Source organism: Eumetopias jubatus, unplaced genomic scaffold, assembly GCF_037043125.1.
Source record: "Eumetopias jubatus isolate StellerSeaLion01/CBP00866 unplaced genomic scaffold, mEumJub1_p1.0 scaffold_4, whole genome shotgun sequence".
NCBI classification, from domain to species: Eukaryota; Metazoa; Chordata; class Mammalia; order Carnivora; family Otariidae; genus Eumetopias; species Eumetopias jubatus.
Genome location: NW_028274810.1, coordinates 65,803,996 through 65,820,951, shown reverse-complemented (window position 1 = coordinate 65,820,951; position 16,956 = coordinate 65,803,996). Strand labels below are relative to the sequence as shown.

The window sequence follows — 16,956 nt, the reverse complement described above, 5'->3', positions numbered from 1 at the left end:
GATAGAGTAATGAAGTCAGAACTACATAATAAATTAAAAACCCAGGAAAGAATCTTTTTTATAAGCAGGTGGAGAGGAATAAAAAAAAAAGGAAAATGAAAAGATGAATCTACCAGGAAAGTTGAACCTTCCTTCAACTTCTCTAACAAGGAATGGGCCATCCAAGCAAGCAGGCAACTAAAAACATGTGATTAAGATAAGAATGTTAGAAGAAAGACTATCACAACTGAATAGAAGAAAGTAACATCAGATTATTGAACTTTTGAAACTGGTTAATGAATACTAAAGTTATTACACCAGTTACAATTTAAGAGCTCCCCCATCTCCCTGATCTTAAGTAAATCCTTCACACTTGGAAGGCTAAGTGACTAATGACATATATTGAGCTCTTTGTATCAGGCCACAAACTGAACTAGGTCTCCTCTCATCAAAAACAAATGGGGCGCCTGGGTGGCTCAGTCATTAGGCGTCTGCCTTTGGCTCAGGTCATGATCCTGGGGTCCTGGGATCGAGCCCTGTATCAGGCTCCCTGCTCAGGCAGGAGCCTGCTTTTCCCTCTGCCTGCTGCTCTGCCTGCTTGTGCATGCTCTCTCTGTGTCAAATAAATAAAATCTTTTAAAAATTTTAAAAATTTTAAAAAAGACAAATAAACGAGCAGAGCAAAACAAAAACAAAAAAGCTTTTAAGTTCATTTTAAACCCAAACTACTTATTACATAACTACATTATTTTGACTTAAACTGGAAAATTGAATTAAAGGTTTAATTTTGTAAATACTAACACTTGAACCCAATCTAGAAACTGTATGAAAAAAAATACACTTCAAAGTATTTACGAGAGAAAACAGTTCCTAGGTCTCAAAAAGTATGAAAGGCTTTTAGTTTTTCTTGGTTATTTTGGTTTGTCATCCACTCAACAAATATTTATCTGGATCTATGATAAAAGAAACATTGTGGTAGGCAAATAACAAAAATGAAGAAAATAAATCCTTGATTAAAAGGAGCTAGAAGAGCTAGGAGGAATATAACTCCATCCCACCCTCTTTTACAAATAAGTTGAGGGCCACAGTCAGTTAAATTTCTAGAAGTAAAACACAAATCTGCTGACTTCCAGACAGATGGCTCTTTGTAGCCATCTATAGTTTACTCAGCTTAATGAATGCAGTAAGTCATTATTACAACTCGACACTGAATCAAGTCAAAGAGGAAAAATGCCACAAAAGCAGAAACCAGTGCAGAAACCTGCCTCTTTAGTTGCTGCAAGCCAAGTGTAACCTATATGAACTTAAAGTCCCCCCAAGTGTAGTATTACATGTTTCCAATGCTAAAATAAGGCAATCAGGGTTATCCTACGGTGGTGCTATTTATTGGTATTCTGTAATTAAGGGATATTTATAGCACAGCTCTATAATGAAGCCTCACCCTATATAAGTACAGTTTTCCTTACGGTCTTCATTCTTTACATCCTAAAGACAAGAAAAACTCAAAAAACAAAATTAAATGCATTTCCTACTCAGGGATTTAGTTTCTTCATCCATAAATATATCACATTTGTTTTCAGAACTACCAAAGTTCAAAGTACAAAGCACAGGTACACAGAGGTAACAAAGGGTAAGCTATTTAAACATCAGAATGGTACTTAAAGCCTCAGAGAAAATGTCTCTTCATGAAAAAGGAGTTATGTGAGCTTTTAAAGTTTTAACACCCAGCATTAGCTTTAAGGATTAGGCTACCATCCTGCAAAAGATTAATCACTATGGTAAAACCCTCAAAAACCAAAGACTGAAAAACAATAATCTATCATTCTTTTATTTCAAATCTACACTGAATTAAGACATTTAATGGTTTAGGAATAAATGACACATTTATTTCATTTTAGCCCTTTATGATATAAAGATAAAATGGTCTAGTGATAAAGAATAATATATGTGCTAAATATCTAGTTCAATGCAAGAAATAGTCGTAAGATATAAAGCACTTATCTTACCACTATCAACAGCTTCAACCTCGCGGTCAATTGCATCTCTGATCATCAGCGGATGAATGAAGAACTGAGCCCATCTGAAAAACAAAAAACAAACCCCGGCATTTCTGTTTCTGCTCAGAGAAATCTTTTAATCGGTCAACATCTATTTTTTGCTTAAGAAATTTACTAAGTTGGGGACTCCTGGGTGGCTCAGTCAGTTAAGCAGCTGCCTTCGGCTCAGGTCATGATCCCAGAATCCTGGGATCAAACCCCACTTCAGGCTCCCTGCTCAGAGGGGAGTCTGCTTCTCACTCACTCTCTATGCCCCTCTTCCTTCTTGTGTTCTCTCTCTGACAAATAAAATCTTTAAAAAAAAAAAAGAAATTTACTAAGTTAGGGGCACCTGGATAGCTCTGCTGGCTAAGCCTCCGACTCTTTATTTGGGCTCAGGTCATGCCGTCAGGGTTGTGAGATCAAACCCCACATCAGGCTCTGCACTCAGCATGGAGTCCGAATCTCAGACTCCCTCTCCCTCGGTCCCTCCCCTGGCTTGTGCATGCACACGTTCTCTCTCTCTCTCTCTCTCTCTCTCTCTCTCTCAATAAATAAATAAATAAATAAATAAATAAATAAATAAATAAAATCTTTTAAAAAACAAGTTTATTAAGTTGGAAAATTAGTTCATAATCATGCATATGTAAAATCTAAATAATACTCTGCATTTCCATAAAGTCTACAAACTATCTTTTTCATTGTTAACACCCATACAGAAATGTACATAAAACATGAATAGAGACTAATGCATAACTATAATGTAAACACCTAAGTGACTACCACGTAAGTCAAAAAACAGACCACTGTCATAATTCTAAAAGCACCCAGCACCTACCTTATCCTCAGAGTTAATATCGTGAATGTTATGATAATCACTTCTTTGCTTTTCTTTATAGTTTTATCACCCATACATGCATTTCTAGACCAGTGTTTCTTGCCTTTCTTTTTCCCCATTATCAACCCTAAGTAGCCTTTTCAGATTTCCCCCAATCACTCTCCTTGAACTTTTAATATCACAGATATACTGTTTATCTGTATGTGTATCTGTGATTTTTTTTAATATACATATAAGGTATATAAAACCTACTCTTTTACTCAATGCAGGGTTAGAATTGATTAAATTTTTTAAGTTAAAAATTAAAAGTTGTTTGTTTTTTTTTTAAAGATTTTATTTATTTGACAGAGAGACACAGCTAGAGAGGGACACAAGCAGGGGGAGTGGGAGAGAGAGAAGCAGGCTCCCGGCTGAGCGGGGAACCCGATGCGGGGCTCAATCCCAGGACCCTGGGATCATGACCTGAGCCGAAGGCAGATGCTTAACAACTGAGCCAGCCAGGCGCCCCTAAAAGTTAAAGTTTAAAGGCTATTGATATTTCACTTACCTTTATAACTGTCAATTGCTTTTTAATGTAATTTACATAAATTGTGTTGCATCAAATTACGTATGTATCCATTTATATAATAGCAATGCAAACATTTTTAAAGTAACATCTACTTTTCCAGCAAATAAAACTGAAAAAATTAATTTCCTATAATACTTAGTAAATTTTTCCCTTTTGCCTGATCCAAAAAAGAAACTTATATAACTTAATTAGCTACTAGATATTAAGATAGTTGACATTTTCTTCTTTTCAGTATTGGTATAACTAATGGGTTGAATAACTTTTGTTCAATTGAATAATAAAAGAGCATATTTCTATTTAATTCTTAATGCCAAAGTCATACACAAAAGCACAGAGTATCAAACAAACATTCACAAGGCAGCTAATGGAACCAACTGGCAGGTGTAGACCACCTCTACTGATGACTTCAAGATCAAGCAATCATTTGAAAGTCCTCCAATCACCTAGCCAACAGTTTTGTAGTACTGATACTGCATACGCTTTGTCTATCTTCTATGAACTCATATCATTATAAATGGTGTTCATGTGATACTCAAGAAAACTCAAAACAGAAATTAAATACTAAGTAAAGATTTTGCCAGGTAGTGTTAAGCTTTGGAGGGCCACAAACCATTATGGTACTGACCATTTTTTTTTACCTCCAAAGAACCAATTTTTGCCACCAACAGAAAAAAGATCCTCCCTGCTGAGAATGCATGTTCTAGACAATCTAGTTTTGTTTCTGAGTTTATCTAAATGGAAATATACTGTATGTATTTTTTATGTCTTATTTACCTATTTTAATATTCATTTAATATTTATTTAATATTCATCTATGATGGTTTGGCTGTGGTTCATTTATTTTCACTGCAGAATATTCCACTGCATTTATTTATTCATCCAAGCTAATGCAAATGAACATTTGGGCTGGTTCCATGTTTGGACTATTATAATCAATGCTGCCATAAATTTTTATCAAAGTGTACTGGGGCACATTTGCACAAGTTTGTCTAGGTATAAATCTAGGAAAGGACTCCTAGGTAATAGTGTATACATGCACATGTTCAACAGCACTAGAAAAAAACAAAATTTGTATCACCGTCACCTGGTATAGTCAGACTTTAGTATTTACTGCAACTTCTAGGAAAACAGTTAAATCTCATACCGGCTTTAATTTACATTTTCCTGATTCCTAATGAGACTGAATACCATTTCATATATTTATTAATCTTTTTGAATTTTTTCTCTTGTAAAACCCCTGTTTAAGGCTTTTTTTCTATTAGGTTGTATTTTTCTGACTGATTCTAATAATATATATACTTACTCTTTTTATACATTTAATTATGCTATAATTATATGTATAATCTAATAATTAAAAATCAATGACAGTTATTTTATTTTTATTTTTTTTAAAGATTTTATTTATTCACTTGCGAGAGAGACAGAGAGAGAACAAGCAGGGGGAGAGGCAGAGGAAGAGGGAGAAGCAGACTCCCTGCTGAGCAAGGAGCCCAATGTGGGACTCGATATCAGGACCCTGGGATCATGACCCGAGCCGAAGGCAGACGCCCAACAATCTGAGCCACCCAGGCCCCCTCAATGACAGTTATTTTAAACATAAGTCCTTGGTTATGTGTTACAAATATATTCTTCTACTTTATACCTGTTTTTTTCCACACTCTTTATAGTATCTTTTTTTTTTTTTTTTAAGATTTTTATTGGGATACCTGGGTGGCTCAGTTAGTTAGGCGTCTGCCTTCGGCTCAGATCATGATCCCAGGATCCTGGGATCGAGTCCTGCATCAGGCTCCTTGCTCATCAGGGAGCCTGCTTCTCCCTCTGCCTGACACTCCCCCTGCTTATGCTCTCTGACAAATAAATAAAAATCTTTTTTTAAAAGATTTTTATTTATTCATTTGAAAGACAGAGAGTGCACAAGCAGGGGGCAGGGGTGGAGGGGCTGAGGGAGGAGCAGATTGTCTGCTGAGCAGGGAGCCCAATGTGGGGCTCTACCCCAATACCCCGGGATCATGACTTGAACTGAAGGCAGCCACTTAACCAGCTGAGCCACCTAGGCACTCCTATAGTCTTTTTTGATTAATATAATGTAGTATCATTTCTCCTTTAGGTTTTGTGCATTTTGTACCTTGTTTGATGATTCTTACCAAAGCTAAAGTTATACTCATCTCTAAAACGTTTGGTTATACTTTTTACTTTTTGATCTATGATCTACCTGGAATTGACCTTTTGTGTATGTTGTGAGGTAAGGAGTCAATTTTGTTTCTGGCTTTATAGAAGCCCAATTACCTTGGAATCATTTCTTTTAAAAGCTCTTTCATCACTGCTCCACAGTGCCCCTATCAAAAATCAAGTGTTCACCTAGGTGTTGGTACACTTCCAGGATTTCTATTCTGTCCCGTTGGTCTCTTTGCTTAGCCCCCTGCTAACACCATAATGTCCTCATTACAAAACAAAACAAATCTAAGTATCTACTAGGTCAAGTCCTGCTATCCTGTTATTTTTCCTATGCAAAAATAACTGGCCCTCGGCCTCTCCTTATAAATTTTAGACTTAGCTCTTCTATTTAAAACTACATATATCTTCTGAGATCTTGGCTGCAGTATCACTGAATCTGCACATTAACTAGGAAAACTGACATCACTAAAAAAAAAATGAGGCTTCAAATCCATGAACAGTATTTCTTCTCAATTTATTTAGTTCTTTAATATCTCACAAGAAGGTTTTAATATATTCCCTGAAAAGAGGCTTTATACATAATTTCTGGAATGATTTCTGAGTATTTATTTTTACAGCTTTAAAGGTATTTTAACTGTTGCTGCTATATAGAAATATTACTGACTTTCACATATTAAACATTATCATTTTTATCACTTTTTATCTTATATATTAAGCCACGTTACTAAATTATTAATAATTTATCTCTAGAGAAATCTGAATTTTCTATACTCACAATCATTATCACCTAATATAACAGCTGTGTATTTTGCTTATTTTTCTTTCTTGCCTAATAGAATGACAAATAGAAGCGATCACAACCTGCATCTCTGTCTTGTATCTGTTCAACTGGAAAGCTTTCAAGGTTTCACCATTAAATATAAGGCTGGTTCAAAATATCAAATATCATATTGAGAAAGTTGACATACTCTGTTTGCTAAGAGCATCTTCATGAATAGATACAATTTCATCACATAATTTTTTCTACATATATTTTTTTCCTCAATCTGACAACGTGATTGGGGTGCCTGGGTGGCTCAGTCAATTAAGCGTCTGCCTTCGGCTCAGGTCATGATCCGGGACCCTGGGATTGAGCCCCACATCGGGCTCCCTTCCTCAGCCAGGAGCCTGCTTCTCCCTCTCCCTCTGCCTGCCACTCTCCCTGCTTGTGCTCTGTCAAATAAATAAAATCTTTAAAAAAAAAATATGACAATGTGATGAACTACATTAATTGATTTTCTCATGTTAACTCCACCTCATATTTTCTAACCCAACTCAGTACTACTATATCATCCTTACTAGATATTGTTATTTGTATGTGAGTCTGGTCTATAATTTTTCTTTTATCACACTTTTTTCTATCAAGGTCATGCTACCTTCATAAATGAGGGAGGAATTATTTCTTCAAGTTTTTGTAGAACTCTAAACCTAAAAGTTTATTTTTGAGATTTTTCATTACAGATTCACTTCTTTAATGGTTGTAAGATTATTCAAACTTTTTAACTGTAATTTCTCCCATGTGGGTTTTACAAATTATATTTCTAAGAATGTATGTACTTCCAATTTTTTTTCACTTACTGGCATAGGTAATTCAAAATACCTTATTATATTTTCAATATCTGAAAGATTACAAATCATATTCTTTTTCATTCCTGACACTTGCACATACTTTTTTCTCCTTGACCAGTCTCATGAAAGCCTTTTCTATTTTATCGGTTTTTTCAAAGAACCCACATGTAGCTTTCTAGTTTTTTGAAACAGTATGTATGTTGGTTCTACTGAGAAATAATTCACATACTGCAAAATTTCCTTTTAAAGAGCACAATTAAGCAGATTTACTACATTCACAGGATTGTGAAAACACTACCACTAATTTCAGAACATTTCATTACCTCCTAAATAAACTCTGTACCTGTTAACAGTCACCCCATCATCCCAGCCCCTGGCAACCACTACTCTACTTTGGGTGTCTGTGGATATGCCTATACTGGACATTCCATATAAATGAAACCATACATTATGACAGACACGAAAGTCCAACCTCTTCCACTTAGTATAATGTTTTCAAGATTCACTCATGTTGTAGTATGTATCAGGACTTCATTCCCTTCTTACTGCTAAGTAATATTCCATTATATGGCTATACCATAGTTCATCTATTCACCAGTGGACGGACATTTAGGTTATTTCCACTTAGACCTATTATGACTGTAACTGCTGCTATGAACATTCATGTACAAATTTTTGTGTAGATGTGTTTTCAATTCTCTAGGTTACATACTAAGTGTGGAAGTGCTGGGACATATGATACCTCTGTTTAACTTTTTGAGGAAACACTAAACTGTTTTCCAACATTGTTGTGCCACCAGCAATGTATGAAGGTCCCAATTTCTTGAAATAGTCACTAGTTAATTGTTGTTCTTCTTTTTCAAATGGTGTAAAATGGTATCTCGTTGTGGTTTTGATTTTCATTTCCCTAGTGACCTCTGACATTGAGCAACTTTTCATGTGATTATTGGCCATCTACATGTCTTCTCTGGAGAAATATCTATTCAGATCCTTTACCTATTTTTAATTCGTAAATTAAATTTGGATTGTCTTTTATTGTTGAGCTATAAGAGTTCTATACATGTTCTGGATACCAGTCCCTAATCAGATTCATGATTTACAAGTAGTTTCTTCCATTCTGTGCATTGTCTTCTCACTTTCAACATAGGGAAATTTAAAGTAAAAAACGGTTTTAACTTTAATGGAGTCTAATTCTTCTAGTTTTTCATTTCTTGTTTCTACTTTCGGTGTCACATCTGAAAAACTATTGTCAAATCCAAAGTCACAAACATTTATGCTTATGTTTTCTTCAGAGTTTGTGTTTTTGCTTTGACATTTAAGTCTATGACTCAATTTGTTAATGTTTGTATCTAGTTATCCCAGTACCATTTGTTGAAAACCTATTCTTTCCCACTGAATTGTCTTGGCACCCTTGCAACTAACCACAAATGTAATGGTTTATTTCTGGAGTCTCAGTGCTATTCCACTGATCTATCCCTATGCCAGTACCATATTGGTTTGATTACTACACCTTTCAGTAACTTTTTTTTTAAGATTTTTATTTATTTATTTGACAGAGAGAGATAGCAAGAGCAGGACCACAAGTAGGGGGAGTGGGAGAGGGAGAAGCAGACTCCTGCCGAGCAGGGAGCCTGATGCGGGGCTCCATCCCAGGACCCTGGGATCATGACCTGAGCCGAAGGCAGACGCTTAATGACTGAGCCACCCAAGCAGCCTATCTTTCAGTTAGTTCTGAATTTGGGAATAGGAGTCCTTCAACTTTTGTTCTCTTTCAAAATAATTTTTGCTATCTTGGTCTCTTCCATTGAATTTTAAGATAAGCTCATTTATTAATTTCTTCAAATAAGGCAGTTGAAATTTTGATACAAATTAAATTGGGGGGGGCGCTGGCTGGCTCAGTCATTAAGCATCTGCCTTTGGCTCAGGTCATGATCCCAGGGTCCTGGGATCGAGCCCCGCATCGGGCTTCCTGCTCTGTGGGAAGCCTGCTTCTCCCTCTCACACTCTCCCTGCTTGTGTTCCCTCTCTCACTGTGTCTCTCTCTGTCAAATAAATAAAATCTTTAAAAAAAATTAAATTGAGGGGCCCCTGGGTGGCTTTTTTATTTTGGCACAAGTCATGATCTCAGGGTTGTGAGATAGAGCCCCACGTCAGCCTCCAGGCTCAGCAGAAGAGTGTGCTAGAGTTTCTCTCCCTCTCCCTCTGCCCCTTGCTCCACATGCACACAGCTGCTCTCTTTCGCAAATAAATAAATCTTAAAAATAATTAAATTGAAACTGTAAATCAATTTGGGAAGTATTACCATCTTAACAATATAAAGTCTTACAATCTATAAAAACATGAGATGTTTTCCTGTAATTTAGGTCTTAATTTCAACCATTTTTTGCAGCTTTGCACATGCAACTCTTGTACTTCCTTTGTTAAAATTATTCCTAAGTATTTTATTTTCTTGGATGTTATTGTCAAAGGAATTTTTTCTTAATTTCATTTTTGGATTTTTCATTTGTTGTGTATTAAAATACAATTGATTTTTGTATACTGATCTTCTATCCAGCAACCTTGCTGAACTCAGTATTACTTTAGCAGTTCTCCTGTGGAATTTACAGGATTATGTATGAACAAGTTCTCATTATTTGTGATAGCTATGCTCTCTAAAGCTGCCATGACTGCTGAACTAGCAAATACTGAACCACTATCCTAGGGGGAAATATGTGTGTACACACACACACACACACAATTATGATCTTAAATCCTATCTCATCCTAGTAGATTCTTTTTTTAATTCAGAAAAGACAGAATGAGGTTCAGATGTATTAAGTAACTTGCTTGAGGCCACCTCACTAATGGGTGCCAGAGTTGGGATTCAAATCCAACAAACTGGCCTGAAGCCAGAGTTTCTTTTACTATATTATACTGTTCCCTAGTGTCTCCAACCCCTGGTCACCTCTATATGAAAGCTGAAACAAAAAGGCAGAATGTTGCCTTGTTCAACCTCAGCTGAGAATATGTTGGGCAACTGAAATTTTTCACAATTTTTAAAATTTTTCACATGTCCATGAAAGACTATGAAAGCACCTAGTATTCATGTGGGAGTTACAAATAAGTTTTAGTAAGTAGGTGAATTCTCCACAAACAATGAGAATCAATTATACAAGATTATGTCATCTGCAAATAGAGATAGTATTAATTCTTTTCCAATCCGTATGCTTTTATTTCATTTTCTTATCTAATTGAGCTAGCTAACACCTCCCCTAAATGCTGAACAGAAGTGGTAGCTGACATCTTGATTCTGATCTTCAGAGAAGTTTTTATTTTTTTTTTATTTTTAAATATTTATTTATTCGACAGAGAGAGAGAGAGAGTACAAGGAGGGGGAGCAGCAGACAGAGGGAGAGGGAGGGCAGGCTCTCCACTCAGTTGAGAGCCCAATGTAGGGCTCAATCTCAGGACCCCAGGAACACAACCTGAGCAGAAGACAAACGCTTAACGACTGAGCCACCCAGGCACCCCCAGGGAAAAGCTTTTAATCTATCAACATTAAGTATGTTCAATGTGAGTTACTCATAGATACTCTTTATTAGATTGAGAAAGTCCCTTTTATTCCTAGTTTATTAAGTCTTTTATCAAGAAAGAGTGCTTGATTTTGTCAAATGCTTTTTCTATTTACATTGATATTATATAGCCAGATGTATTTTGTGCTTTTTTCTATTAATATGGTATACTGCAATGATGTATTTTGTATGTACACTGATTTTGTAACCTTGCATTCCTGAGATAAATTGCAACTGATCATGGCGTATAATCCTTTATACGCCTTTGTTGAGGATTTTGGCATCTATATTCATGAGGTATTAGTTTGTAGTCTTCTTGTGATGTCATTGTCTAGTTTTGGTATCAGAGTAATACTGACTTCATAGAATGAGTTAGGAAGTGTCTCTCATTCTATTTTTTTATTTATTTTTTTTCTGGTGATTTTTTTTTAAAAAAATTTTTATGGTTATGTTAATCACCATACATTACATCATTAGTTTTTGATGTAGTGTTCCATGATTCATTGTTTGTGCATAACACCCAGTGCTCCATGCATTCTATTTTTTTAAAGAATTTATGAAGCATTAGTGTTAATTCTTCTTTAAATGTTTGGTAGGTTTCACCAGTGAAGCCATGTGGGTCTACACTTTTCACCTGGCAAGTTTTTGATTACTGATCCAATCCCTTAATACAGGTCTATCCAGATTTCCTGTTTTTTTTTTTTTTAAGATTTTATTTATTTATTTGACAGAGAGAGACACAGAGAGAGAGGGAACACAAGCAGGGGGAGTGGGAGAGGGAGAAGCAGGCTTCCTGCTGAGCAGGGAGCCCGATGCAGGGCTCAATCCCAGGACCCTGGGATCATGACCTGAGCCGAAGGCAGGCACTTAATGACTGAGCCACCCAGGTGCCCCCAGATTTCCGGTCTTCTTGAGTCAGTTTCAATGGTTGTTTCTTTTTAGAAATGTGTCCATTTCATCTGGAGTATGTATTTGTTGGCATAAAATTGTTCACAGTATTGTACTGTCATCTTTTTTATTTCGGTAAGACCATAGAAATGTGTACTCCTGGACGCGTGGGTGGCTCAATCAGTTAAGCGTCTGCCTTTGGCTCAGGTCATGATACCAGGGTCCTGGGATACAGTCCCACATCAGGCTCCCTGCTCAGCGGGAAGTCTGCCTCTCCCTCTGACCCTACCCCCACTCACGCTCACTCCTCTAAATAAATGAAAAATCTTAAAAACAAAAAGAAATGTTTACTATTTCATTCCTGTGTTTAATAATCTGGGTCTTCGTTTTCAGTCCAGCTGGAGGTTTGTCAATTTTGTTCTTTTCAACTTTCAGTTTTATTTTCTCTATTTTCTATTCCCTATTTCATCAATTTCCACTCTCACTTTTATTATCCTTCTTCTGTTTAGGTGGGTTTAAATTGCTCTTCCTTGCCTAATTAAGATGTAAGTTTAGGTTAACTGATTTCGGGTCTTTCTTCTTTTTATTTTTTTCCAGATCTTTCTTTGGTAATGGAGGTATTTACAGCTATAAATTTCCCGCTAAGCAGAGTTTTTGGTGCATCCCATACATTTTTGTATGTTGTTTTCATTTTCGTTCTCTAAGTATTGTTTAACTTCTTTTGTGATTTCTTCTTTGACCCACTGATTTGAGAGTCTATGGTTTAATTTCTACACGTGTGGAATTTCCCAAGTTTCCTTCTGTTAATGATCTCTAATTCCATTCCATTATAGTTACAGAACACAGTCTCTATAGTTTCAATCCTTTCAAATTTATTGGGAGTTATTTTTATGATGTAATATATGTCAATGCCAGAGAATGATATGCTGCACTTAAGAAGAATGTGTATTCTGCTGACTTTGGGTAGACTGTCCTATAGATGTCTATTGGTTTATACTGATGGTCACATCTTCCATTTCTTGTTGATCTATCTAGTTCTTGTATCCTTTATTAAAAGTGGAATTTGGAATGCATGGGTGTCACAGTCAGTTGGTCATCCAACTCTTGGTTTCAGCTCAGATCATGATTTTGTGGTTATAAGACTAAGCCCCATGTCAGTCTCCGCACTTGGCACAGAGTATGCTTAAGATTCTCTCTTCCTCTGCTCCTTCCAACCCCACTCTCTCTCTCTAAAATAAATACACCTTCTAAAAAAAAAAAAGTGGAGGGGTGCCTGGGTGGCTCAGTCAGTTGAGCATCTGCCTTCTTGGGGTCCTGAGATTGAGCCCCGCGTTAGCCTCCCTGCCCAGTAGGGAGTCTGCTTCTCCCTCTCCCTTTGCTCTTCCCCTCTGCTTGTGCTCTCTCTCAAATAAATAAATAATCTTATTTAAAAAGTGGAATGTTTACATTTCCAACTATTTTTTTTTAAAGATTTTATTTATTTGACAAAGAAAGACACAGAGAGGGAGGGAACACAAGCGGGGGAGTGGGAGAGGGAGAAGCAGGATTCTTACTGAGCAGGGAGCCCGATGCGGGGCTCAATCCCAGGACCCTGGGACCATGACCTGAGCTGAAGGCAGACGCTTAACAACTGAGCCACCCAGGCGCCCCTACACTTCCAACTATTATTGAATTGGGTATTTCTCCCTTCAATTCTATCAATTTTGGTTTCATGTGTTTTGGGGCTTTTGAAAGATCAATGTATGTCTATAACTGTTGTATCTTCTTGATGGCTTGACCTTTTTATCATTATAAAATTCCTTTGTCAACAGTTTTCATCTTACAGTCTATTTTGTCTAATATTATATAGCTACTCCAGATCCTCTGAGTTACTATTTGCCTGGTATATCTTTATCCATGTTTTCATTGTCAATCTATTGGTGTATTATAATTTAAGGGGTGTCTCTTACAGGCAGCATGTTTAGTTGAATCATACTTTTTTATCCATTCTACCAATATGTATTTTTTTTAAGATTTTATTTATTTGACAGAGAGAGACACAGCGAGAGAGGGAACACAAGCGGGGAGAGTGGGAGAGGGAGAAGCAGGCTTCCCGCCAAGCAGAGAGCCCAATGTGGAGCTCCATCCCAGGACCCTGGGACCATGACCTGAGCCGAAGGCAGCCACTTAACGATTGAGCCACCCAGGCACCCCCCTCAATATCTCTTTTAATTAGAATGCTTATTCATTTACATTTAATTACTGATAAGGCAGTATTTGTGTCTACTTCTTGCTATGTGCTTTATATACATTTTATACCTTGTTCTCCCTCTATTCCTCCATTGCTAACTTCTTTTTGTTAAAAAAGATTTTTTCTTTTCTTCTTTGGTGGGGGAGGGGAGGGACAGAGAGAGAATCTTAAACAATCTCCACACCCATCACAGAGCCTGACACTGGGCTTGGTCTCACAAACCCGAGATCATGACCTGAGCCAAAATCAAGAGTCAGATGCTTAACTGACGGAGCCACCCAGGTGCCCCCAAAATAGATATTTTCTGGTGTGCTATTTTAATCCCCTTGTCACTTCCTTTACTGTATCTGAGTTATTTTCTTAACATCTTAACCTATAACAAGCCATTTTAAATTAATACTGACTTAATTTCAATTGTATACCATTTGCTTCTATATACCTGTTCTTTTACCCCTTTGAGCTACTCTCATACAAGTTACGGCTTTACGTATTATATGACTATCAATACATATTTATAACTTTTGCTTTATAAAGTTAATGTCTTTTAAATCAGATAGGAGAAAAATACTTATAAAATTAAGTATATTTGTACTCTTTTATATATATCTATGTAGTAATCTTACCAGTGCACTTCATTTCTTCATGAGGATTTGACTGTCCTTTCATTTCAGCCAAGACTCCATTTATATGTCATATATAAAAGATCAGCTAGCGACAAACTTAGTTCTTAATTTATCTGGGAATGTGTTAATTTTTTTAGTTAGGACATTATTGCTGGATACAGAATTCTTGAGACTTCCAGAAAAGATGACGGAGTAGGAGAACCCTAAGTTCACCATGTCCAATGGATACAACAAGATAACACATCAGTGTAAATAACCCATAAAATGACCTGAAGACTGGCAAAACAAACTCTCCATAGCTAAATGCAGAGAAGAAACCATATGGAAGAGCGCAGGAAGGGCAGAGTCATGGTTGGGGGCTAAACAGACAGTGATGACTGTCCATGGGAGGGAGGGACATCGAGTGCACAGATGGAGAGAAACAGACTCTCACACTGGGAAGCCCACACAGGAAAGACGAATACCCATAATATTTGGCTTTGAAAAGCAGAGGGGATGGGCGCCTGAGTGGCTCAGTTGGTTAAGCGGCTGCCTTCGGCTCAGGTCATGATCCTGGAGTCCCGGGATCGAGTCCCGCATCAGGCTCCCTGTTCAGCAGGGAGTCTGCTTCTCCCTCTGACCCTCCCCCCCTCTCATGCTCTATCTCATTCTCTCTCTCAATAAACAAATAAAATCTTTTAATAAAAAAAAAAGAAAAGCAGAGGGGCTGAATTTCACAAGTTCTTATAACTAGCAGGACTTAAAACCTGGTACTTTAAGAATCAGTGAGCTTGGTTCTGGGAGAGCCGGAGAGCAAGAGGAAACCAAACCCCCACCCTTAAAGAGACAGCAAAACAGTCCCACAGAGACAGCATAGAGGCAGCAGTTTGAAAATCACCTGGGGTAGACAGGAGGGAGATTTACTAATCTCAGACCCTGTGCTGTAGGAACAGGGATGAGTTGGGAGACTTCTCCAGGAACAAAGAAGCTGGCTGGGGCCATTTGCCTCCCCCTACCACCAGCCTAAGCACATAACACAATGCTGACACTTGCTACCTAACTTGCTAACATCGCCAACCCACACCTGCATTCTCCTGTAGACATGCTCCTCCAGCCATGCCTGGGCTCCACGTCTCTTCCCACAGCAGATCAGGGCAAACCTCACTAACACCTTGCATCCCGCATGCTTCTACAGATCCGCCCCCTCCAATATACCCTTGGTGAGAGCCCGTCCAATGCAATGCCACAAGCCTCACAGAGTGCAAGCAGTCCCAGTGTGCCAGCACCACTCCAAAGTGACTCCTGCCCCAAGGAAAGGGAAAGATAACCATATATACTAGTCACACAGCAGCCCCAACAGTGGGCTGGGAGCAGAGAGCTGGTCTGATTGCAGGTCTTGCCCACCAACAAAAGCTTCTCAGGGGACAGGAAAAGCACCCTAGAGTTTGGTGCTACAGCATCTCTGGAAAACGCCCAGTCTGACTCAACTAAAGCCCAATGTGGCCCCAGACTGGCCCACGAACAGCACAGGAGCCAAACAAAGAGAACCATTGCAGACAAATGGACTAAAGAAAAAAGCGGCTCAGCCACAACAGCAGGATGCACACAACACACATAGGAGACACCCATGAAGCACCAGGTTCTGGTGAACAAAGGACACTGCACTACAGGGCAACACGACCTGTTCTTCAAAAGACTGTTACGTTCAAGAGCAGATGTAGCTGAATTTCCTAACACACAGAAACAGACTCATAAAGTTAAACGAAATGAGGAGACAGGAATATGTCCCAAATGAAAGAACAAGACAAAACCACAGCAAGAGACCTAAATGAAACAGAGATAAGTAACAAGCCTGATAGAGAATTTAAAGTAATAATAATAAAGACACTCACTGGACTTGGGAAAAGAGTGGAGGACCTCAGCGAGACCCTTTACAAAGAGACAGAAAACATAAAGAACCAATCAGAGATAAAGAACTCAGTAAGTGAAATTAAAAATACACTAAATGGAATAAATTATAGATGAGAAGCAGCAGGTGAATTGATCAGTGACCTGGAAGACAGAGTAATGGAAAGCAATCAAGATGAGGAGAGGGGAAAAAAAATACTAAATGAAAATAGACTTACAAAACTTAGTGACACCATCAAATGTAATAACATTCATTTTATAGGAATCTCAGGAGAAGAGAGAGGAAAGGCGACAGAAAATTTATTTGAATAGCTTTAAACTCCCTGAATCTGGGTGAAGAAAACAGAAATCCACATCCAGAAAGCACAAAGATCTCCCAAGAAGATCCACACCAAGACACACGGTAGTTAAAGTGGCAAAAAGTAGTGATAAAGAGAGAATTTTAAAAGCAGCAAGAGAAAACTGTTACATATAAGGGAAACCTCATAAGGTTTTGTTTTGTTTTGTTTTGTTTTAAAGATTTTATTTATTTATTCATGAGAGACAGAGAGAGAGAGAGAGGCAGAGGGAGAA

General features: G+C 37.6%; 1 protein-coding gene across 2 annotated transcripts in view; it reads right to left on the bottom strand.

The window, feature by feature from the left end:
- NRDC (nardilysin convertase) overlaps nucleotides 1–16,956 on the bottom strand; it is a 106,061-nt gene that overhangs the window by 37,822 nt on the left and 51,283 nt on the right. For both annotated transcript variants that reach the window (XM_088022429.1, XM_028106810.2), the window contains one exon: nucleotides 1,986–2,059. In XM_088022429.1, coding sequence (XP_087878555.1) covers nucleotides 1,986–2,059 — 74 coding nt within the window. The remainder of the gene's footprint in view (nucleotides 1–1,985; nucleotides 2,060–16,956) is intronic.